General features: G+C 52.1%; 2 protein-coding genes across 20 annotated transcripts in view; both read right to left on the bottom strand.

Moving 5' to 3' along the window:
- HNRNPM (heterogeneous nuclear ribonucleoprotein M) overlaps positions 1-5,231 on the bottom strand; it is a 38,150-nt gene extending 32,919 nt beyond the window's left edge. For 16 of the 19 annotated variants that reach the window (XM_032627647.1, XM_032627650.1, XM_032627649.1 and 13 more), the window contains exon 1: positions 5,030-5,184. In XM_032627647.1, coding sequence (XP_032483538.1) covers positions 5,030-5,142 — 113 coding nt within the window. In that variant the 5' untranslated portion in view covers positions 5,143-5,184. Of the gene's footprint in view, positions 1-5,029 lie in introns of all 19 variants that reach the window. The other 3 variants (XM_032627667.1, XM_032627656.1, XM_032627666.1) reach the window with 3 other exon arrangements.
- A 2,465-nt stretch (positions 5,232-7,696) lies between these two features.
- Positions 7,697-22,252, bottom strand: MARCHF2 (membrane associated ring-CH-type finger 2). Its single transcript, XM_032628523.1, has 5 exons — positions 22,115-22,252; positions 18,062-18,289; positions 12,227-12,422; positions 10,555-10,764; positions 7,697-8,317 (listed from the first exon to the last, which is right to left on the bottom strand). Exons 2-5 carry the CDS (start codon positions 18,235-18,237, stop codon positions 8,159-8,161), a joined length of 741 nt encoding a protein of 246 aa, XP_032484414.1. The 5' UTR covers positions 18,238-18,289; positions 22,115-22,252; the 3' UTR covers positions 7,697-8,158.
- Positions 22,253-23,332: the final 1,080 nt, after the last annotated feature.

Below are 23,332 nucleotides of genomic sequence, written 5' to 3'. Positions count from 1 at the left end.
GAAGGTATCAAATCGTACACTTCCAACTTATGCAGTTTATTGTGCCAATTATACTTTTTTTTTTTTTTTTTTTTTTTGCAGTACGCGGGCCTCTCCCGTTGCGGAGCACAGGCTCCGGACGCGCAGGCTCAGCGGCCATGGCTCACCGGCCCAGCCGCTCCGCAGCATGTGGAATCTTCCCAGACCGGGGCACGAACCCGTGTCCCCTGCATCGGCAGGCGGACTCTCAACCACTGCGCCACCAGGGAAGCCCCAATTATACACTTTTTAAGTTTCCACTAGTTTCTTAAATTTCAAACCTAACCCCAATATAACTTGACTTGTAACTCCCATATAAAGTAACAAATTTGTCATCTTTCAAAGAAACTGAAGCTACCTAAGCAAGCTAAATGCCTTACCAATATTCTCCTTGCTAAGTGGCTCCCGATTCCCAATGAACACCCCATCTGATTCTAGCACCCAATCATCTACCTGAAGTTCTAAATAGACCCAATACGTTAAAAAACTTTTTCTGACATTCTATCAACCTAATTCATGATACATCAACAAAGATAAGGCCAAAGTATCTGCAAGAACCTCTCAAGTCATTAAAATAAGATTAAGTATGTTTAATATGGCTTTGGAATTGTTTCACTGACTGCATTCTTTGAAAACTGATAATTTAACATGTCACTGCTCCACCATACTAGAATTATACTGTACATAAAGATCACAAGTAAAAAGATTGAGTGCCTGCCTACTTCACCAAGGGCTGCCACATTCACCATGTAAAACAGTGAATCCCTACCCTCCCTTACGCCTCCATGGCATTCCCTCTCACGTATAATACTCTCATTATTCTCAGTTTTTCAATCGGGTGTAGTTTGAAACAGCAACCCCGATACCTTGAAATCCTGACCACATCTCCTGAGGGAAAAGACTCCCCCACCCCCCATATTCCCTTGAGAACCATCCCTTATGTAAAATGACTCTTCACAGAAATCCTTTCAATCCTGAGTTTCCCCTAATGCATTTAAGATGTGGAGAGCACTATTCACAGCACTATTCTAGCTCCAGGTCCACCTCTTCACTACCCACGTGACTTAAGCTCTTTCCATCTCTGGTTCTTTACCAGCAAAACCAGCATAACCTGTATCCATGTAGCTCACAGGGATGTGTGAGAATCAACAATCAGCCTAACAAAAAGCAGGTTGGTAAATGTTAAGCACAATACCTAAGGGAGCAGTACTACGGGTGACTAAGAGGTAGGGTTATCTAGGTCTGAACCCCAATGTCACCAACTCTTTATCAGGCCTCAGTTCCTTCATCTGTGCAAGGAGGTTACTTATCCACACCGACAAGTTTAAAGGAGAGACTTGGCACACTAACTGTGGCAATGATATATTTTTGTACCAAAAATTTTCTGGAGAATGATTCACTCCTTGTCTTCTACCATTGCACCTACTGATTAGGCTTTAAAATAAGCCCACTGGGGCCGTGGCTGAGGAAACCTAGGCACTGTACTCATTAGACTACCAAAGGAGCAATTCAGCTTTCACCTCTGTGACTGCAAAACATGGTGATGGGAGAGACCATCTGCGAACTCCTAGGTGAAACAAGCAACCTAATCTTTGCAGACTAGCATCTCCCTGCCTAGCCATGAATAAAATCAAAGAGCAAAGTGAAAGCAAAGAGCTGGCAGCATGCATTCAAACAACCTACAGCCCCTATTCTAATCTTGAGCTCACAATCAAATGTGCCTCAAAATTATTATCAAGTATACCATCACTTTTTAAAGTACAGCAAACACTCAAATCATTGCAAAGCAATCTGGTTAAAAAAAAAAAACACTTTAAATAACTGTGTTCAGTGAGAGGTTACCAGGGTGGTGTGTGGAAGCAGCAAAGGACCTGGAGTCAAGATGGCCTCCCCCAGATTCTTTGGGTCAATTTCCTTAACCTGGGTCTTCTCAATTGTTTAAAAAAAAAAAGTTTTTCTTGACTGTAAAACAGTGTCAACACTAACATTACATCCCCAGGAATTTATACTAAATACAAAGTTTCATTTTTAAAATAGCCTCTCTCTCAGTTTTCTGATTCAGCCACAAGGTTACTCTGAAAGTGGAGGTTAAGTCACTGATTTTAAATGGACAGTGCAAGCTTTATTTTTAAAAAATAAAATTTTAAATTAAAAAAAAAAAAAAAAAAAAAAAAAAATCAAACCTAAGCCTACATAGTCCTCTAAAATAAACGCTTTTACCTCCTGACTAATATACTCTAACTCTGAATCTTGACTGTTTTTTTTTAACTTCAGAATTTATTTTTTTAATTTATTTTTTTTTATTCATTTATTTTTGGCTGCATTAGGTCTTGCTGCTGTATGCAAGCTTTTCTAGCTGTGGTGAGCGTGCTTCTCACTGTGGAGGCTTCTCTTGTTGCAGAGCACGGGTTCTAGGCACGCGGGCTTCAGTAGCAGTGGCAGCTTGCAGGCTCTAGAGCACAGGCTCAGTAGTTGTGGCGCACGGGCTTAGTTGCTCCGCGGCATGTGGGATCTTCCCAGACCAGGGATTGAACCCATGTCCTCTGCACTGGCAGGTGGCTTCTTAACCACTGCACCACCAGGGAAGTCCCTTGACTGTCTTTAGATGGAACAGATTTCTCATCAAAATAAAACAAATCCTCCTCTTATACCCAGAAGAAAAGGAACTGCAAAACAAGCTGTCCTATCTGGGGTCCTCATCAAGCTTGCTATCTCACTGCCTTTTTGGTTTACAGCACACTCCACTCCTGGTGGAGACAAAGGTAAGAAGAATCCAGTCTCACTCATTTCCCATCCCTCAAAGGCTTTCAAGATAAAAATCTAAATTCCTTAGTCTGGAATTCATTGCCCACCAGCTGGCCCCCAGTGCTCCAGCAGTTTGGGTTCTTTATAAATACGTATCAAATATATAAAAATCCCTAGTCTTTGGACTCTCTCCTGTGCCTCTCTCCATCATCTTTCATCCTCCTCCCCCTAGAGGAACACCTCTTAACTGCCCCCAGCAGGTTAGGTTGGGGGGAGGGGAGCCCCTCCATGCTCCCTACCTAGTAACTCCTTTTACTAATACCACAGAACAATTACTTTACTACAAAAATATTCCTTGGCCTTCCCTGTGAGGGTGGGGGGGCTTTGTTTTCTAAAGAACTCTGCTTTATAAAAACTCTGTGATGCAAAAAAAAACACCACGAACACAAACTTTTCCAATGGCCCTCCCAAACAGATCTAAGCGTTCGTAACTTTCTAAAATAGTCTCTACTAAGCAGTCCTAGACTCTGAGGTTCTTTCCAACAAGGGTTCTTTTAGCTCTGAAACCTTCAGATTCTTTCTAATAGCCCATGTGTTAACGTTCGTCACAAAATGACTATTTGGAAATGGACAGTGGAAAATGGGAAATTTGAAAAATGTACCCCAGATGCTATAATCTATAACTAATAACTTCTCACCTAGCACGATTCTAGCAGCACTCCATCCTGTGATAAAGAAATAAAGGAAATAGGTAATGAAAAAAGTTTAAATGAACACATCCCTTTCCAGAGTTTTCAATAATAAAGGGCTGGGAATACTTCTAAGATGCCTTTCTCTTGACTTCCAAGGACCAGTAACCACGGTATTTTGTTCCTCCCCACCTAAGGAGAGAAAGTTCAACAACATAGCTAGTATTTAGTGAGTGTTCATTAACAAAGCGTTTTAACTACATTCACTTTTAGTCCCCACGAACTCCAATTAAAAATTTGTGGGAAGGCAAATTCATAGGAGACAGAACGTATAACACAGGTAACCAGGAGAGGGGGAGAAGAGGAAGTTACTGTTTAATTGGCATGATGAAAAAGTTCTGGATGTGGATACTGGTGATGGCTGCACAACACCGCAAATGCAGTTGATGCCACAGAATCGTACACTTAAAAATGGCTAAAACTGTAAATTTCACCTTACGTATGTTACCACAATTTTTAAAAAACGTATGTGGTAAATCAAATGTGTGCCCAGCCTTCCCCTGTCCTCCCCCCGACAGCTGCCGGGAGGAGGCAAAACGTCTCTCCATCTTTCAGGCGCCTGTAATCAGAATGAATGGGGTTTAAGGGGACATAAGGTGATGCTTTAAAGCTTTACGGAAACTTTAAAAACCGAGGACCCGAGACAGACCTCTAAACAGGACTGAAAGGGTGACGGAGTTTGGAAATGGGTGAACCCGCCTGATGATGGAAAAATCTTCCCCTGGAACACGGAAGAGAATGTTTCCTTTTTTTTTTTTTCCCCTACAGTTTGTTTCTACGGCTAAACATTGAGCAGCAAGTCCGATCTCTCCACAAATACCTACTGCGCACCTGGGGAGGAGGTAAGGGACTTGAGCCGTGGCCAGAGTGTGGAGCGAGGGGCGGTTCCGACAGAGGCACTTATCGCGGGGACGGGGGAGGGGGGGCTGGAGAGGAGGGGAACGGCGCGCGCCGGGGGGCGGGAGGGGGGGGAGGAGGCTCCCGGAGCCGGCCTCGCGGTCCTTCCCGATACCCACCCGCCTCTGCTACCGTTTACCCGGACCGACAACGGGCGAGATCCTGCGTGCGCAATCCCTCCCCTCCCCCCACTTTACCGATCGGGAAACTGAGGCCCCGGGCCATTGCGGAGAGACGTGAAACCACGCGCCCAACCAAGGTCACCCGGCAGGCGAGCGGGTCGCGGACTCCGGGGCTCATCGGCTCCGTGGCCCGCGCGCCATCATCCCCGCGCGCAGAGGCCCGGCCTGAGGCCTTTGCGTCGGGGTCGGGGTCGGACCCGGCCTGGAGGGACCGGGGGAGTTGAGGCCCGAGGCCTGGGAAGAAGGAGCTGTCCTAGAGGCGCTCCCGGGGCCGCCCGGCTTCACCCCTCACGGCCTAGGCGGCCCCCACCCTCGGCAGACCCTGAGGGGAAAGCCCGGCCGAGGCCGCGCCGGTGGGAAGCCGCCAAGACCTAACAGAGCCGCCACCGGCCGCCGCAAAAGTGCCCGGCCAGGGACAAGGAGCCGTGGAGTACTCACCCTTTCGGGCCCGGAGCTCCGTTGCCACTCGGCACGCCGGGCGCGCCGCTCTCCTCCTCCATTTTGGGCTCCGTCGCCGCCACCTCGGCTGCCGCTTCGACCCCTGCCGCCATTTTCTCCGCGTCTGGGCTTTGTGTGAGCGAGCGGGATGCGCGGCGCTGCGCCTGCGTGCTCACGTGATCCAGCTCGACCAGTAACGTCTGCTCGCGCCGCGGCGGCCTCCCGCCTCCTTCCCTCCAGCCCCGGGCCACGCCCCTGTTCCGGGCCACGCCCCCGCCGCGCGCAGGCGCGCACCGTCAGCTGTTACTAATTCATTCTCGCAACTAACTTGCGTTTGGCGCCTACTGGATACTCCATCCGCTCTCCAGGTCTCGTAGAGGCACCATCTCTCCACCCCCCCACACGTGGATCTCGTCACTCCCAGCTTTCTGTAATCAGAGCTAGGGCAGAAGGGCAGCGAAAGTTCTGTTTACTAGGCTAGAAAGGAGTTAGGCAGGCAAGGGTAGGACACTGAAGGACCAGGCCGTAGGACAAATGTGTAAAATGCTCTCTCTCTAAGCAAGTATCGTCCTGCACCAAGAATATCTGGGCTCTATCCGACCTGTCTCCCCACCACTCTGAGAAGTCCTGGGTGCAGAGCCCATGGCCTAGGTCTCTCTCACTAACAGCCGTCAACAACCAGACGCCTAGCTGGGGACTTTGAATGTGCTTATGAATGTTTCTTGAGTGAATGAACAGGCAAGAAGCCAAACATGGTGATAGAAATCACACGATGGAGGCTCCTTCCTGCCTGACCGTGGGTCCCTCTGCCCTGAGAGCTTGGCCCTGTCCCCAAATGGGTTTTCAGGGCTGTTACAGGACCATGTCCTGGGACAGCCACAGTGGCCTGGGAAGAGGCCAGAGCCCCCAGCATTCAGAGGTCTCAGGCTCCCTTAGCCAGCAGCCACCCCTGGTCTCTGTTGTCTCTGGTACTTTGAAATAAATGCTTCACTGGATCTTGAAGAAGTTCCCATCTAACCACCAAACTCTAAGCTCACAATGGGAAAAATGGGTTTTTTTCCCCCTATCTCACAAAATAACCACATATCATCAGGCTCTGAGGAACTATCTCACCTGCCACACCTTCCTCCAAATTAAATACTTAATCCAGCCAGGTTGAGAACTCCAGGCCCAGAGAATAAGTCCAATAGCCCAGGCTAAGGCAGAGGATAGGCCCCACCCTCTCTTTCCAGCTCCCATTCCCAAGAACTTCCCAGACTCACCTGTCTCAGAACTCCTTTCTCTTGCCCATCTGCAAGCCCCTCCTCTCATCTCCACCCACCCACCCCGCCCCCTCCCCCCAGAAATCTCTGATCTACTAAAATCCCCTGTGCACACCAACCTTCTTCACATGGTCCCACTGGAATCTCAGTTTCCTTTCCTCCCTGTTAGACCTCTCTCTCTCTCTCTCTCTCTCTCTCTCTCTCTCTATTTTTTTTTTTTGGACTGGACAGCCAGGGAAGTTCCCCCCTCCCCCTTAGATCTCTCTAGACCAGAGGGGCCCCTGGACCAGAAGAAGCCTCATGAATCTCTGAATTCCCTTGCCCAACAGGGCTCAGAAATAGCAGAAGAGGCCACAGCAGTCTGTCAGAATCATGGAGAGGAGGCTGAATACAAAGCAGCGGGGACAAGAAGCCACCTTTTCTCTGATCCCTTCTCTGGCAGTGGGTGTGACTGGAGATCAGCCACAAGCCAAGCCCAGGCTGAGGAGACAAACTTTCTACTAGGCTGTGCTCCTCTATGGGCTGGTTGATTTAATCCAACACTGCCCAGATTCCTGGGTTTAGCCATCGCCTGCACTATTAATTCCTTCACTCTTTCCTGTAACTGACACTTTATTTTCTTTAAAAGAAGGATGTTTTGGGAATTCGCTGACGGTCTGGTGGTTAGGACTCTGCCCTCTCACTGCCAAGGCCTGGGTTCGATCCCTAGTTGGGGAACTAAGATCCTGCAAGCCTCCCAGTGCAGTCAAAGAAAAAAAGGATGTTAAAATGTTGCTTTACCTCACAGCGCACATTGAAACCCTACTATAAATAGCTTATTGTAAAAAATAAATAAGAGAATGATGCTATTAAAGTGTAAATTCAGTCATACGCTCTGCCAAAGGATCTGAGTCTAAGACTTGCTCTCTCTCTGCTAGGGTTAAGGGTCATGAAAGTCAGCCTAGCACCAAACTACAACTCAGGACTTCCCTGGCGGTCCAGTGGTTAAGACTCTGTGCTTCCAATGCAGGGGGCGAGGGTTCGATCCCTGGTTGAGGAGTTAAGACCTCACATGCTGCATGATGTGGCCAAAAAAAAAAAAAAAAAAAGTACTGGGCCCTGTTCAGGGTGACCCTCGGTAAGTGTGGACATTACTTGTTAGTGAGTGTAAAGGGCCCAGCGGGGTATCTGACCCACGGGAGACACACAGGAAGTAGACGCTATTCTTATGTATATTTATTTTAAATCATTTAATACATAGCCCTGCTACCTGCTCTTCACTTGAAAACTCGCACTTTGCTTCTAGCCCTGTGATCCCTCAAACCAGCCGAGAGCATTGGTTGTTGCTGCTGTTAGCTCTGTGTGGTCCTGACTCCCCTTGGTCCCCATGCCCTCACTTTGAGGCCTCAGAAACATGACTGACAGGTCCGTTTTGACCAGCAAGGGCTCCTTTTATTCATTGGGGGTGGGGTGGGGTAGGGGGGTGGGTTTTGAAACACGGTGTAACTTTATAAAGTTGAGGGTGCCGGGAATGTGAGCCTGCCAGGTGCAGAAAAGTGCAAGAAGCTTGCGGAACCTCCCAGCTCGATGGGTGCCCGCGACTCGCCTCTGGCCATGGCTGCTGGCCCAGGAGGGGCCAGGTAGACCTCAGAATGAGATCAGGATGCCTGCTCCATCCGAAGCTCGGGACCACGTCCGTCTGTTCTCCTCGTGTGTAAGAGTGTGCAAAATGATCTGAGAATAGCTTCACACGGGAATCTCGGAATCAGCTCCACTTTGGCATCTCTTGGCCTAAGAAGCATTCCAGCCGTGCGGAAGTGTCGGGCAATTTCTGTCCTTCCAAACACCAGGGCATCGCCAGCTGCCTCTGGCCCTGCCAGCCCGTCCTTCACACAGGCGTCTCCTCTGCCACCTTCTTCAGGAGCCCAGCTGCCAGAGGGGAGTGCTGAGTGCCTTCGGGGCCATCGGTGGCCCGGATCTTCAGGCGTACTTTCTGGTTGGTCCTTCTCCACTCGGAGTACAGCTGGCAATGGTAGCGGAATGAGACCTGCAGGGCAGGGTGGAGATGACTGGGAGGGCCAGCCTCTGGCCATACAGCCTCTACCCCCGAGAGAGGAAAAGTGGGCCCCTGAGGCATCTGCCTCGACCTAACCAGGACCAGGCTCCTGCTTGCAGAAGCAGGGGCAGCATCCGGGCATTTCTCACACAGACAGTGCACACACACCCATTCCCTCACCTGGGGAACCTCCCCACCAGCACTGAGGGCCCTGCAAAGTTGAGAGGGTCTGTGTGTGTGTGGAAGGGGGGCATCCCCTTCTGTCTCTCAGAGGGTGGCAGTGAAATGATAAAGCCTCTTGGAAGGGGCCAAACGTCAGTGGATCATAACTGCCAAAATGTGGAAGCAACTAAGATGTCCTTCAGTGGGTAAGTGGATAAATAAACTGTGGGACATCCAGACGATGGAATGTTATTTGGCACCAAAAAGAAATGAGCTATCAAGTCATGAAAAGACATGGAGGAACCTTAAATGCATATGACTAAGGGAAAGAAGCAGATCTGAAAAGGCTACAGGGAATTCCCTGGCGGTCCAGTGGTTAGGACTCGGTGCTTTCACTGAAAAGGCTATAGACTGCATGATTCCAACTATAGGACATTCTAGAAAAGGCAAAACTATGGAGACAGTCAGAGAAGCAGTGGTTAGCAGGGCTTGGGGGAGGGAGAGATGAACCGGAGGATCACAGAGGGGTTTTAGGGCAGTGAAAATACTCTGTATGACACTTTAATGGTGGATACATGTCATTATACATTTGTCTAAACCCACAAATTGTTCAACACCAAGAGTGAACCCCTAATGTAAACTATGGGCTGGGGGTGATGATGTGTCAGTGTTGGTTCATCGACTGCGATAAATGCACTGCTCTGGTGCCCTGCTGATCGTGGAGGAGGCTCTGTAGGTGTGGGGGAGGATTTTGGAGAACTCTACTTTCTGCTCCATTTTGCTGTTTAACCTCAAACTGCTCTAATGAGTCAAATCTATTTTAAAAAAAAACATTTTTTTCCAATAAATGTCAATGGTTCATACTCTTTAACCAAGCCAGTTCCAAGAAACATTTGCACAGGTGGCACCCATAGCACAGTTTATAATGGCAAAAAAAAAGGGAAACAAAAAGACAAACAAACAAACAAAAAAAACATTGGAAATGATCCCAGCATCCATCAAAAGGGATTAGTTAAAAAAATACAGCATGCCCATACAATCAAGGATTGTTGGGTGGCTGCCTTTTTTTTTTTTTAAAGGACATTAGCAAAGTGAAAACAAGCAGACTGCAAAGCAGGACCTATGATTTCATCCTACTTGTATTAAAAAACCTGCTTGGGGCTTCCCTGGTGGCGCAGTGGTTGAGAGTCCGCCTGCCGATGCAGGGGACACGGGTTCGTGCCCCGGTCCGGGAGGATCCCGCATGCCGCGGAGCGGCTGGGCACGTGAGCCATGGCCGCTGAGCCTGCGCGTCCGGGGCCTGTGCTCCGCAACGGGAGAGGCCCGCTACCACAAAAAAAAAAAAAAAAAAAAAAAAAAAAAACCTGCTTGGTGGATGTGCTGGGAAACAATTCTTGAGGAGGGAGTGCCCCACAGCTGGAGGCCAGTGGTTCTGTCTGAGGGGCCAGACTCTGGGGACCTTTCCTTTCTGAGTGAGGGTTCTCATGCCTGCCAGAAGCCGGGGACAACACCCCACTACACTCCCTCTCTCTCAACCCCAGTCGTTTTCTCTCTCAGCACCCACCCCACCCCCGTGTGGGGCGATCGATCTTAGTTCCCGGACTATGGATCAACCCACACCCCCTGCAGTGCAAGCGTGGAGTCTTAACCACTGGACCGCCAGGGAAGTCCCTTCTCTGTCTCTTGATGGTCCTCTCTCTCTGTCTCTCTTTCTCCTGCTCTTTCTTCCGCAGCCTTTTGGTGTCCCTCTGCCTCTCCCCCCACCACCCCCTCACTCCCCCTCCACCGCCAGTACAGTCTTGGTGGAGCTCGTGGCTGGCGGGGCCTGCACTCAGCAGAGGTGATCACGTGCCCTTGTATCCTTGGGGCAGAAGGTTCACGCCTGGCTCCCTGGACCTTGGACCAACTTGGAATCTGGAGCTCCATGAGATGCTGGGAATTGCTTCCACCCGAGGGCCAGCCACAAACCGAGGCAGGCAGGGCGCCCCCCACCCCCTCCAAGCCACTGACCAAACCCCGGGCCTGACTGCTCACAGATGCCTGCTCTCTGGCGGGCAGCCACTCACCAGCGTCCAGAGGACGTAGATGGTAAAGAGGGCGATGGTGAGGGCGATGAGCCCCACCGCCTCCAGCCGGCTATGGAGCCTGAGGTGGTCCTGGGCCCCACGCAGGCACAGCCAGCCTGAGATCGCAGCCAGAGGCGTGATGAACAGGAAGCACACCATGTCGCAGCACAGTGTCCTCTTCTCTGTCCGAGGCCCTGGGTCCTTCAGCCACTGCGGGGAAGAAGGGAGGGGGAGCCGCTGAGAGAGACCGTCATGCACCGCCCTCCCTCGAGCCTCTGCGGGGGGATGGGGTGCGGGACCGCCAGGCCCTCCGCCCCCTCTGCTGCCGTCCATCTTCATCACTGGGCCCTGCAGGACCAGCTTCCTGTCTGGCACCTCCCTGCGTTCGTTCCTTCTTTCAAATATTTATGGAGACGATGACGATGACAGGCCAGGCCCGGACAGGTGCGGGGCACTTCTGCCCCTGTTTTTTGTTTTTTGGTTCTTTGGGTTTTTTTGGCCATGCAGGGGATCAGACGCATGCCCCCTGCAGTGGAAGCATGGAGTCTTAACCACTGGACCACCAGGGAAGTCCCATGACCTTGTTTTATAGATGGGGGAAACTGAGGGCACAGAGAGGCTGACCCATTTGTGCAAACTCATATGGCTAGTCATCCACAAAGCCAGGACTGGAGCCCAGGAAGTCCTGTTCCAGGACCTGTGTGTCTTGGCCTCTATGTTACACTGCCTGCCACAGTTGATGGCAAGAAAAAGTCCCTGCCCATAGCTCCCACGCTAGTCGGGAAACACGGTGAATGATCCAGATGGGGAAGGCTATGCCGAGGAGGTGAAACCACAGAGGACCAAATGAGCAGAAGGGGCCTGGTGAAGAATGGGGGGGACGGCGCTCGAGGCTGCAGGAAGAGCATGTGCAAAGGCACTGGGGTGGGAGCGTGTGGGGGGGAGCGGTGCAGGCAGGCTGGCTCTCCCTCCAACTGTTCTCCTAAGGGCCCAATGTCCCGGGTGGGCCAGGGGCATTTCCAGGAGCCCACACCTCGGCACAGTGACATCCCCCTGCAGCTCTCAGCTGCCCCACGCCAAGCCAAGCTGGGCAGAGAGGAGCCTGGAGGGCACCCGGGCAACCAGCAATGCTCTGGAAAGCCATGTGGCTCCCGTCATGCCTGGGAATATCCCATCTCAACCCCCACCCATCACACTCAGGCTACAGTCTAAGCTCCCAGGCTTGGCCCACAAAGTCCCCTGGCAAGGCCACTACCCCTCCTTCTGGGCCACTCTCCTCCTCCTTTAACTAGCTCCACTCCAGCCACGTGGGCTTTGTCAAAAACACCAAGCTTCTCCTGGCCTCAGAGCCTTTGCACTTGCTGTGCCCTCCGCCAGGACGGCCCTTCCTCAGGTTGGGCACTCCCTCCCTTCTCATTCCTCAGGTCTAAGCCTTAGGGTCACCTGAAGTGACCAAAACAGGGAGGAGGCACAGGGTCTGTCAGGTCTGGAACCTCAGGCCCGGTTCCCCACCCCCATCAGCAGAACTGACCCCGGGGACAGGAGAGAGGTTCCTCCCTATAGAGAAGCTGCTTCCCCAGCCCCCAAGGATCCTCCAGGGCAATTCCCTCCTCCGGCCCCACACCTACCTTCTTCCCCTCTGCCCACTCCGACCCCAGGCTCCCAAGCATACCTCTGTGAGGGGCCGGGGCCTCTTCTCCACTGCAAACTCCGTGTGGCACAGCTCACAGTAGCTGGTATTGGATGAGGAAAGCCATCTCTCCAGACAGCTCTTGTGCACGGCGCCCAGTGTGCCGGTGCAACCACATGGAGACAGCAAGCTCTCCCCATTCGCTCCCTCATGGCAGATCCTGCAGAATGGACCATCGCTAGACACAGAGATGGGACACATGAGTAACGATCAAGTTTCCTGCCTATGCCTACTTCACATGCACTGGATCACAAGCTCAGCATCGCCCCTATATGCTGCTACTTGGCAAACTCCTACTCATCCTTCAATGCCCGGCTCCAAATATCCTTTCCCTTGAGAAGCCTTCACAGACTCCCACAGGTGGAGTGATGTGCTCCCTCCCCAAGATTCCCATGGCACCTTTTTCGGCCCAGGGTGAGCATCACTTGTACCTGCCTGCCCAGCGTCCACTCCTCCTTCTCCTACAATGCCACCCTGATTGTGCTGGGCAACCAATCCACTCTCAACTCTTGGTCCTCAAGACGACACCCCTAATGACCTCAGGCCTGACCAATCAAAACACCACACGTCCCTGGTCACAGGGGCCGATTCAGGGAACAGCATGTGTGATGCAATCAGAGCCACTGGGAATTGATTCCTGAAATTCTTTTTTTTTTTTTTTCCCCTAAACTCCAGAACTACAGGCAGCATGGCTGATGTAAGTCTGGAGCTGCTGGCAGCAGCCTGGTCCCCACATGGAGTCTGTAAATGATGCCAAAACAGAGGGAAACAGAGGAAGGTGGAGCCAAGAGATAAGGAGAAGCAGCGTCTCAAGGACACCATCAGAAGCTCTGGATCCAGCCGCACCTGAAGGCCATGCTACCTAAGAAACCTGTGCATCCAGGGAGAACAGCTCCCTGGCTCTTCTGCTCTAGTGAGGCTCGGAAAACAGACATAAAAAGCGTCTGCAGGAAGCTGCTTCAGGGAAGTCTCAGCCCCAGCTTGGTCTCTGGGGATGCTGGGTCCTTCCTGGGGCAGCTCAGGAGGCCAGGGGCGTGGCCTTGGTGGCCCCAGCGGCTGTCCAGCACATGAGTCATTGTTTTCCAGACATTTCTGCCCAGAGAGAGGACTGCGGGAACACACGGAGGAGGCGGAGCAGGAGAGCTGTTTTCCAGATAACGCCAGTTTCCCCTCAGAAACTTTCTATCCTTTTCTCAGTGTCTCCTGCTGTGGGACGGGGCCTGGCTGCTTTGAAATCCAAGAGCTGAGCTGACCCCTCAGGTCTGCTTTCTGGTCCTCAATCCTGTGCCTGGGCTGCTACTTTTTCCTCCAAGGTCAAAAGGGCATGCCCGGCTCCCCTCTGCTCCCACACTCCCCACACACATCAAGTGAACAGGAAAGGGATCCCTGCTCCGGAAACCAAGCTGGGAAGTGGAAGTGACGAGGACCTTGAGGGAGAGCCACGTCGGTTTTGGGGTTTGTCCCTGAAGAACCCTACTTCAGAGGTGCAAGTTCAGAGAAAACAAAACACAAGAAAACAAAGCACACACTGATTTATGATTGAGCACTGATGAGGTCCCATGCACAATTTGGAGGGCAACATCTGGGTTAATTTTTCTCATTCTCACAGGGAGCCTGGGAGGAAGGTGCTCTTTTTGCCCCTGTTTTACAGACAGGGAAACTGAGGCATCGAGGGGTTAACTGTTTTTTGTTTTTTTTGTGTTTTTTTTTTTTTTTCCAGTATGCGGGCCTCTCACTGTCGTGGCCTCTCCCATTGCGGAGCACAGGCTCCGGACGTGCAGGCTCAGCGGCCATGGCTCACAGACCCAGCCGCTCCATGGCATGTGGGATCTTCCCGGACCAGGGCACGAACCCGTGTCCCCTGCATCGGCAGGCGGACTCTCAACCACTGCGCCACCAGGGAAGCCCTGGGGTTAACCTGTTTGTGCAGAAGTCACACAGCCAGTCGTCGGGCACAGCTGGGATTGGAACCCAGGAAGTCACTCCAGGGCCTGTATACTCTGAGCCACTAGGCTGCCTGCCACCGATAGTAGGGCAAGAGAAATGGGCTTTACTCCCGAAATTCTGGCAGGAAAATCATGCAAATGATACAGTTGAGGAGGAAATGGGACGGGGGAGCGGGTGAGACATCCACAGATCCCAGTGGGGCTGCCCAGAGCATGCTCCATGGGCAGAAGGGAGATGGAAACGGAAGCCATGGGGAATCGGGCAGCGGGAGGAGGCCAGGTGGAAGGGCTGGGGGGTGTGGAAATGCTCAGGGCAGCTTCCGGGAGGGCCTGGCTCACAGACCAGGGGGCGGAGAGAACGGAGGCCTCACAGAGGCCAGAGGGGCCCCAGATGCTGGCCCTCAAGCCTGAGGCTTTGTGGATTGTCCTGGGCCCTGGAGATAGCTCCCGGGCCTTCCTCTTTGTCCTCTGAAGGTTTCAGGGTCCAGAACTTTCTGCCCCACTTGGGGTGCCATGCGCCCCCAGGAATCAGGGTCTCCTCTGAAGTTAAATGGAAGGCTTGATTTTATGGTCATGGAACCAGCCAGGTGCTGGGGACAGTATCTTTCAGCCCCACCCTTGCTGCTCCCAGATGGTACAGGCTGGCTGGGAGGAGGAGTTACAGGGTGAGTGAAGAGAAGGAGGGGGACAGTGACCTGCTTGTGTGGCCTCTGCCGATCCCAGCGCCTCCCAGCAGTGGCAGAGGAGGATCCTCATTTCCTCCTGGGGAGATCGGCCAGGAGGCTGTAAAGAGGGCCCCGTCCCTGGATGATGACAACCCTTTGGGAAAACAGCAGCCCTCTCTCTGGGAAGGGTTGTTCTGCCCTGGCCTTCAGTCTGGGCAAGTTGGGATTGAGCTGCATCAAAAGGCAGAGGGGGGCTTCCCTGGTGGCGCAGTGGTTGAGAGTCCGCCTGCCGATGCAGGGGACACGGGTTCGTGCCCCGGTCCGGGAAGATCCCACATGCCGCGGAGCGGCTGGGCCCGTGAGCCATGGCCACTGAGCCTGCGCGTCCGGAGCCCGTGCTCCACAACAGGAGAGGCCACAACAGTGAGAGGCCCCCGTATCGCAAGAAAAAAAAAAAAAGTCGGAGGGGGGACTTCCCTGGCGATCCAGTGGTTAAGACTCCGTGCTTCCACTGCAGGGAGTACGGGTACGATCCCTGGCGGGGGAACTAAGATCCCACATGCCTCACGGTGCAGCCCAAAAACAAAACAAAACAAAAAGGCAGAAGAGACAGCCGTCAAAAAGAACGAAATTTTGCCATTTGCAGTAACATGGATGGACTTGGAGGGTGTTATGCTGAGTGAAATGAGTCAGACAGAGAAAGACAATTACTATATGCTTATGTGTGGAATCTGAAAAATCCAAGAAACTAGTGAGTATAACAACACAAAAAGCAGACTCAGAGATATAGAGAACAAACTAGTGGTTACCAGACGGGAGAGGGAGGAGAAGGACAACATGAGGGTCGGGAAGCAGGAGGTACGAACTATTGGGTGTAAGATAGGTTACAGGGATGCATTGTACAGCACCGGGAATAGAGCCAATATTTTGTAATAACTGTAAATGGACAGTAACCTTTAAAAATTATATTAAAAATTTAAAAATTAAAAAAAAATAGCACTACCATACAATCCAGCCAAAAAAATAAAAAATGGCAGAGGGGTAGATCGGGAGGGCCCTGCGGTGGGTCTCAGTGGGCAGAGCTGTCTTGACCACCAGCTGCCCGCAGAGGGGCCACTCTGGTACCGCTGCTTGCCTGGGTCTCTGAGGGCTGCAGGGGAGGCTGATGGGACCGAACAGGCTTCTCCTCCTTCCCCCCACACCCAAGGGGGAGCCCTAGGTTCAAGCCTCAGCTCTGCTCAGTGACACTGGCAGGGGTCCAGCTCCCTCTGGGACTCGGTTTCCCCAGGTGTAAAAAGGGAGGGTGGGGCAAGGTGACGTCAACTCACTCACTGGCCCCCAGGAACCCCATGGAGGGAGACTTCCTCCCTGCCCCCCACCCCGGCAGCTCTGGCTAGGAGGCCCCTAGGCCCACCAAGGGTCCCCTTGCTCCCAGCCTGGCTCAAGAAGCACAGACCCTGTCCTGACTTCAGGGGGTCTGATGGAGATGCAGACATAAAAACCAAGACCCTGGAGGAAGCCCAGAAGGAGAACTCCAATCTCATCTGGGCTTAGGCAAGGCTTCCTGAAAGAAGTGATGCCAGGCAAAGACTTAAAGGGTGACTGGCAGTGGGCTCCCTCCAAAGCACTGCAAGGCTTCCATCTGCTTCTTTTTATGTTTTGAATGAAAAGCTTATGAATTGACTCTGACACCTGCTACAACACAGATGAACCCTGAAGACATGATGCTCAGTGAAAGCCATCACAAAAGGACAAATACTGTCTGATTCCACTCACAGGGGGTCCCTACAGGAGTCAGATCCACAGAGACAGAAAGTAGATGGTGGGGGCCAGGGGCTGGGGAGTGAGTGTCTAATGAGGACAGAGTTTCAGTTTTGCAAGATCAAAACATTTATGGGGTTGAATGGTGGTGATGGTTGCACAACACTGTGAATGTACTTAAAGCCACTGAACTGTACACTTTAAAATGGCCAAGAGGGCTTCCCTGGTGGCGCAGTGGTTAAGAATCCGCCTGCCAACGCAGGGCACACGGGTTCGAGCCCTGGTCCGGGAAGAACCCACATGCCACGGAGCAACTAAGCCCGTGCGCCACAACTACTGAGCCTGCGCTCTAGAGCCCACGAGCCACGACTACTGAGTCTGCATGCCACAGCTACTGAAGCTGCGCACCTAGAGTCCATGCTCTGCAGCAAGAGAAGCCACCACAATGAGAAGCCCCCGCACCGCAACGAAGAGTAGCCCCTGCTCGCCACAACTAGAGAAAGCCCGCGTGCAGCAACAAAGACCCAACACAGCCAAAGATAAATAAATAAAATAAATAAATTTTAAAAAAGTAAAAATAAAATGGCCAAGAAGCTAAATTGTGTTATATCGTAACAATAAAAAAAAATTGGAAAGAAAAGCTTATGAATTAAATTGTCTCAAGTAAACATCATGAAAATACATTAAACTTGAAAAACTGGTGGCCAGATTAAATCTTAATGAGTTAAAGTGGATTTAAATTTGTGTGGGGTTTCCTTAAATCTCTTTTCCTTGGAACTGGTGACAAGTTGATGAACCAGGCAGACTCAGCTCACACGTGGGTCTGGAAGGCTGGCACTGAGGTTTAAATACATTTATCAAATGCTTATGAGGTGGCAAAGCCCCTTGCGGGCACTTTATGTGGACCACGGCCACGTACTCTCAAAACAACCCAGTGAGGAAGGTGTCCCCAGTTTAAAGTTACGGGGGTGAAGCAACTTTTCCCAGGTTGTACAGGAAGAGAGGCTTCTACTCAAGACCTGAGCCCAGGCACCCTGAGTCCACAGCCAGCCATTTCCTCAAGCAGCCTCCCCAAGACGTGAGCTACTCACCAACATCGGACCTTCAGATTTTACCCAGTAATCTGGAGTTTCTGCTTTTCGTGAAGAATCAGACCTGGCTAGCCAGTTTCCACGTGGTGATTACTGGTTTATTTGCCCACCTGGCCCCTCTAGGTGGCTGGATTTCTTTTTTGTTTTTTTTCTGGCCCGCGGCTAGTGGGATCTTAGTTCCCCGACCAGAGATCGAACCCAGGCCCCGGCAATGAAAGCACCAAGCCCTAACCACTGGACCACCAGGGAATTCCCGCAGTTGGATTTCTGACCCCAGGCAGGGCTGGGAGGAAATCCCTTGGGCCCGAGAGCGACGTGAGTGAAGGCAAAGATCCCTGCTTGGCCACCACTAACCTCGGTGTGTCCAAGGCCCGGATGACAGTTGAGAGGAGCCGGCCATCCCTTGAAGTCACCTGTGCCACATACTGGGGTGGCCCGAGGCCCGTGGCCTCCACGACCTTGGAGAAGGCAGGGCTGTCGGAGCAGTCGCACAGGGAGCCAGGGAGGTGACAGCAGTCACCCGTCGTCATGGCCACAGGGAGCCCCGCGTCCTCAGGGCCCGAGGCCCATGGTCCCAGGAGCCTGGGGAGAGGCCGGCAGGAAGATTAAGGACAAGGTTAGCAAGCCACACACCGAATCCAGCTCTCTGAGCCTCGGTTGCCCAATCTGTACAATGGGGCTTTGGAGGGGGCTGTGAGGATTCAATAAGGTCACACATGCAGCTCAGCCCAGGCCTGGCACATCTCAGGGGCTTGATTATATTACCTCTGACCCTCCTAAGAAAGGCCAGCCTGGCCCAGCCTGCAAAGCATGCAGGTCACTCCCAATATCACCTTTCCAGACATAATAACAGCACCTAACAGTGATTGAACACCTTCTGTGTAGCAGGCCCTGTGCTTGGCGCTTTCCAGGAACAGAACCATGCCCGCCAACCATGTAGAGACTGTTCTCCATGGATTGGATTGCTGGGCCTGGGCTCATGCCCACCTTCGAGTGGGCCAGAACTGAGCTAGAAACTTGGCCCAGCAGACCAGGATGGTGAGTCACTTTGACCCTCCTGGTTGACGGCCTCTTGTGGGGCTCTGAACTCCTTGATAACTCAGGCTATCAAGGAAGTGGCCCAGGCTGGGGAGGACCATGGCAGTCTCTGTCCCCACCCACCAGAGCAGCTGCTCTAACCCATGCCTCTGTCCCCAAGGAGAGGCCACCAGAGCAATCTGGAGTCTGCTCTGGGTGGGAGACTTCAGCAGGATTCTGTCCCCCATCCCAGGGTCTGACCTGACAAAAGGAACCCTTGGCAAGCTCTTCTTCCGTCACAGAACCAGCCAGCGAGTCTTGTGTGTTTCGAGAATTTCATGAAAGTAACAGAGGCCTCTTGAAGCCAATACAGGTGCTCTGGAGCTAAGGATCTCTGTCCCAAACTTGTCTCATACTCCACCGTTTGTCCCTAGGAACTATGATCCAGAGACCCCCTGAAACACTCGCTGAAGTCCCCCCACAATTGTTTTTTACCAACCCTTGCCAGTCAAACTCTGAGACCCAAAGAGGGGTGGGAGGGAAGCAGTGTAAGTCACCGGCTAACTTTTTGCACCAGGACAGTCTGCTGCCAGATCAACAGTCTCTGAACAGCTCAGCCAGAAGACCCCCAGGCTCAGCAGGCCCTTCTGAGCCTCTATAGCTGAGCTGCTGTTGGCCACACAAGCAAGTGTCAGCCCAGAGGCAGGAGGAGGCTGGGAGGAAGGCTGCATGACTGAGATAACATCCTCAGGGCAGTGGCCAGGCCTGCCATGTTGTGTACACTGCTGTCCCTTCCGAGTGCCTGCAACCAGAACTTCCAGCTCAGAGGCCAGCAGGGAAGTCGCTGGGTTACCCAAGGGAATGCAGGCAGAGGGGAATCCACTCCTCTTGCCCCTCCAAGGATTGGCCTTCACATTTCTGCAAGTAATTGGGCATCACAAGAAACATCACAGCTACTGTATATTAAGTTCTATCATTTCTTTTACTGTCAGGGGAAAAACAAAAACACTGGTAAAATCTGCTAATGCAAGGCCTGCAAGTCACCAAAATAATAATAGCAGCTACTGTTTATTAAGTAGCTACTGCAAGCCGGGTACTGTGCTAAGCTTACTGAACTCAAAGAGTTGTTATAAGTGTCCCCTTCAAAGGTCACCTCCCCAGAGAGGCCTTCCCTGACCACTCTGGTCAAAGTGCCATTGGTGTCCACATGATCGTCCTTACAGAATGTACCCCTCTCTGAAATGCTCTTTCCTTTTTTTTTTTTGAGAGGCCAATGCCGCCTTTACTCCTGAGTCAGCAGCTACTGGAGAGAGTGCTCAGGCATACGGCCACAGTGGGCTCCCTCTCGATCCATTCAAGAACCGGGCAACGGCCAGACCCAGGGGGTCCAGTGACTCAGCGGCCTTAGGAACAGCGCGGAAGACTCTCTGCCTACGGGCCTGAAATGCTCTTATTTCTTTCCCTTTTTTTCTTTTTTGGTCGCGCCGCACGGCTTGTGGGATCTTAGCTCCCCGACTAGGGATTGAACCTGGACCCTCAGCAGTGAAAGAGCAGAGTCCTAACCACTGGACCGCCATTGAATTCCCATGAAATGTTCTTATTTCTTCATCTACTGGTTTAACCACGTCTGTCTTCCACTCATCAGTGTCTCCAGCACCTGGCCCTGTGTCTAGTACAGAGTTCCTGCATTAATTTTTCAGCTCCTCCTCTGTGTAAGTGCAGGGTTGGGAGAGCCAGGTCTCTTGACCCCGCCCCCCAGACCCTGGTCGGCCAGCACGCATGATGGGAATCAGAAATATTTAGAGGCTAGAGATCTGTGCAAAGCACAGAGGCTTGGGCTTGCAAGAGGCCAAACTCGAGGCTGGATGCAAGGATAGGGTGGCTGCAGCTCTGGGGCTGCCGGGATGGCAGAGCGAGCCAATGCCTCAAGCAAACTTGGCCCAGTGCTTGAGAGATGGATTTCACTGAGTCTTCACAACAAAACTATGACATAAGTCCAATAATTACCCCCATCTGACAGGTGAGGAGACTGAGGCTCAGAGAGGGGCAGCTTCTTGCCCAAGATCACACAGCTAAGTCAGGACAGGGCCAGGATTTGAACTTAGTCCAGTGAGTGGGTCTGGGACTCAAGAAATCTGGGTTCTTTTAAGTCCTGACTCTGTTACTAATGCTGTCTGTCCTGGAACAAGACACTTGGCTTCTCTGGGCCTCATTTTTCTCCTTTGTCAAATAAGTTGATGAAGCTAGTGGACTGTGTCTGCTGAGGGCTTCCTGGGAAGGAGCAGCCAGGCTCAATTCCTCCAGCGAAGCTCGCCCTTGGCTAGGCTCGTCTGGGGTGGCGCTGGGGAACCACAACCTTTCCACACCTACCCAGACTCCTTTTTTCTGAGGGTAGGAAACCAAGGGAAGAAGAGTCAGAGGGCCCTAGATCCCCACAGTGTCATCTCAGTCCAGCTGCCTTGCTCTCTGGGCCTCAGTTTTCTCTTCTGTATAATGGGGGTCCCAGTGAAACCCAGCTCATACATGCATAAATATGAGAAAGTCGATAAATATTAGCTCTTATGATAATTACCGTCATCAGCTTACAGAGCTGTTGGTAGGGTTTGATGAAACAAGGCACAGCCAGTGCCTGGCACACAGTAAGCGCTCAACAAATGCTCACTGCTATTATTTTTTAGGATAAACATGGAGCCTGTGAAATGCAGTCATTCCTCCTCACTTACCACAGAGAGGCTCCTGTATGCCCTTCAGTACTTGAATGGCCCTGCACTGAAGGCCAGGCTCTAATCGCAGCTCTGATCATTACTCGCTGTGTAGCCCTGAGCAAAAGGCTTGACCTCTCTGAGCCTTGATTCCTCATCCGTATAGCAGAGAACGTTTCTAGTACTTCCACTTAATATTGTCGCTAGAGGACTAAATGACCTAATCCTATAAATTCTGGCTACCCCGTTTTGAGCACCCACGAACAGCAAGGCACTCTGCTAACCAAGTGCCTGGGTCATTATATTTACTATTTTCCTGGCAGAGCCCCTCTGAGGAGGAGGTTGGGGAAGGTGACTGGTCATTTACTGACCGCCTACTGTGTGTGCAGAGCGCTTTCCTCATTTGCCACCTCCTGATTCCTCCCAACAGCCCAATTAGGTTGGTACTAGGATGACCCGGTTTCACAGATGAGGAGACCGAGGCTCAGAGAGGCACCTACTGTGTGCCGGCCCCCAGAGGACCTCCTGCCTTCTGCAAAGACGGAAATTGCGATCACCTAGTCCCTGGGAAGGCTGAGGCCGACTGTCCGAGCCCGGCCGTCCCGCCTGGGGGCCGGGCTCGGGCCTCAAACTCGGGGCCAGCCCGCGGATCGGCACCCTCCGGCCCCATCCTCCCGCCCGTGCCTACCTGATCCGCGGCCGGGCCGGGCGGCCGCGCAGGCCCCTCCGCTTGCCCGGGCCCTGATCCCGGCCCGGCCGGTCTCGTCAGCGCCTCTAGCTCCGCTCCGGCCGGCACCTGCGTCGGGACACCGCCCGCCAAGCAGACGGCGCCACGAACCAATGGCGACCGCCTCTCGCCTACACTGGCCAATCGCCGTAGAAGTCCCGCCCTGGGAGGCGGGGCCAGAGGCGACGGGGACGTCCTGGGCCGCACAGGCCCGGCGGCGCCGCAGCTGCTGGCCCCGCCCCTGCTGCGTCCTGGCTCCACCCCAGTCTATGCCCCGCCCCCATCCCTGGCCCCGCCCCATACCGACTCTGGGCACGAGCGGGGCACGTGGCGCCACCTGCAGAAGACCAGTTAATTAAAAAAACCGTTACAGAATTCAACGCGAGGGAGGGCGGGAGGGAGGGAGACTCAAGAGGGAAGAGACATGGGAACATATGTATATGTATAACTGATTCACTTTGTTATAAAGCAGAAACTAACACACTGTTGTAAAGCAATTATACCCCAATAAAGATGTTAAAAAAAAAAAAAAAAGAATTCAACGCGACACTAGCGAAGGGATTTGTAAGTGTTCCTCACCTCTCTTAGGCTTCTCGCCAATCCTGGGGGAGGGATGAACCGTCCGATTACATTTTACAGAGAGGAACTACAGAAGTCTAGAGAGGTTAAGGGGCCGTGGAAGAGCCTAAAGCCAACATCATTTATTTATCATTCACATTCATTCATTAGATGTAATAAGCATCAATAAGAGGGCCTATTATGAGCCAGGCACTGTGCTAGGCGCTGTGGACACAATGTTGAGTAAATATTGCTGCCCTCATGGACCTCAGTCTAGGGAATGACATAGACATTAAGCAGTCAATTATGTAATTCTTAATTACAAAGGTGATAAATTATAGCGAGTGAGGGAGGCATATCATGGAATATTTGGAAAGTCCAAAAATATTTCCCTAAAGAAGCAATGGAACTGACAATGGTGAAGAGCTTGAGGTGGGATGCAAAGAGCTTGAGGTGGGATGGAGAATGGCCTCAATAATCCTTTCTTCCCCTTCCCCTGCCTTTATTGAATATGTAGATCAGCTCAATTACCTTAATCAAATTCTTCTGTGCTGTACTAGCTTACATTTTTCAAAAATGGAACAATAAGGGCTACCCTGGTGGCACAGTGGTTGAGAGTCC

This window comes from Phocoena sinus, chromosome 3 (genome assembly GCF_008692025.1).
Source record: "Phocoena sinus isolate mPhoSin1 chromosome 3, mPhoSin1.pri, whole genome shotgun sequence".
Lineage (NCBI taxonomy): Eukaryota > Metazoa > Chordata > Mammalia > Artiodactyla > Phocoenidae > Phocoena > Phocoena sinus.
Note: the sequence above shows the minus strand (reverse complement) of the source record. Positions and strands in the feature narration are given on the sequence as shown.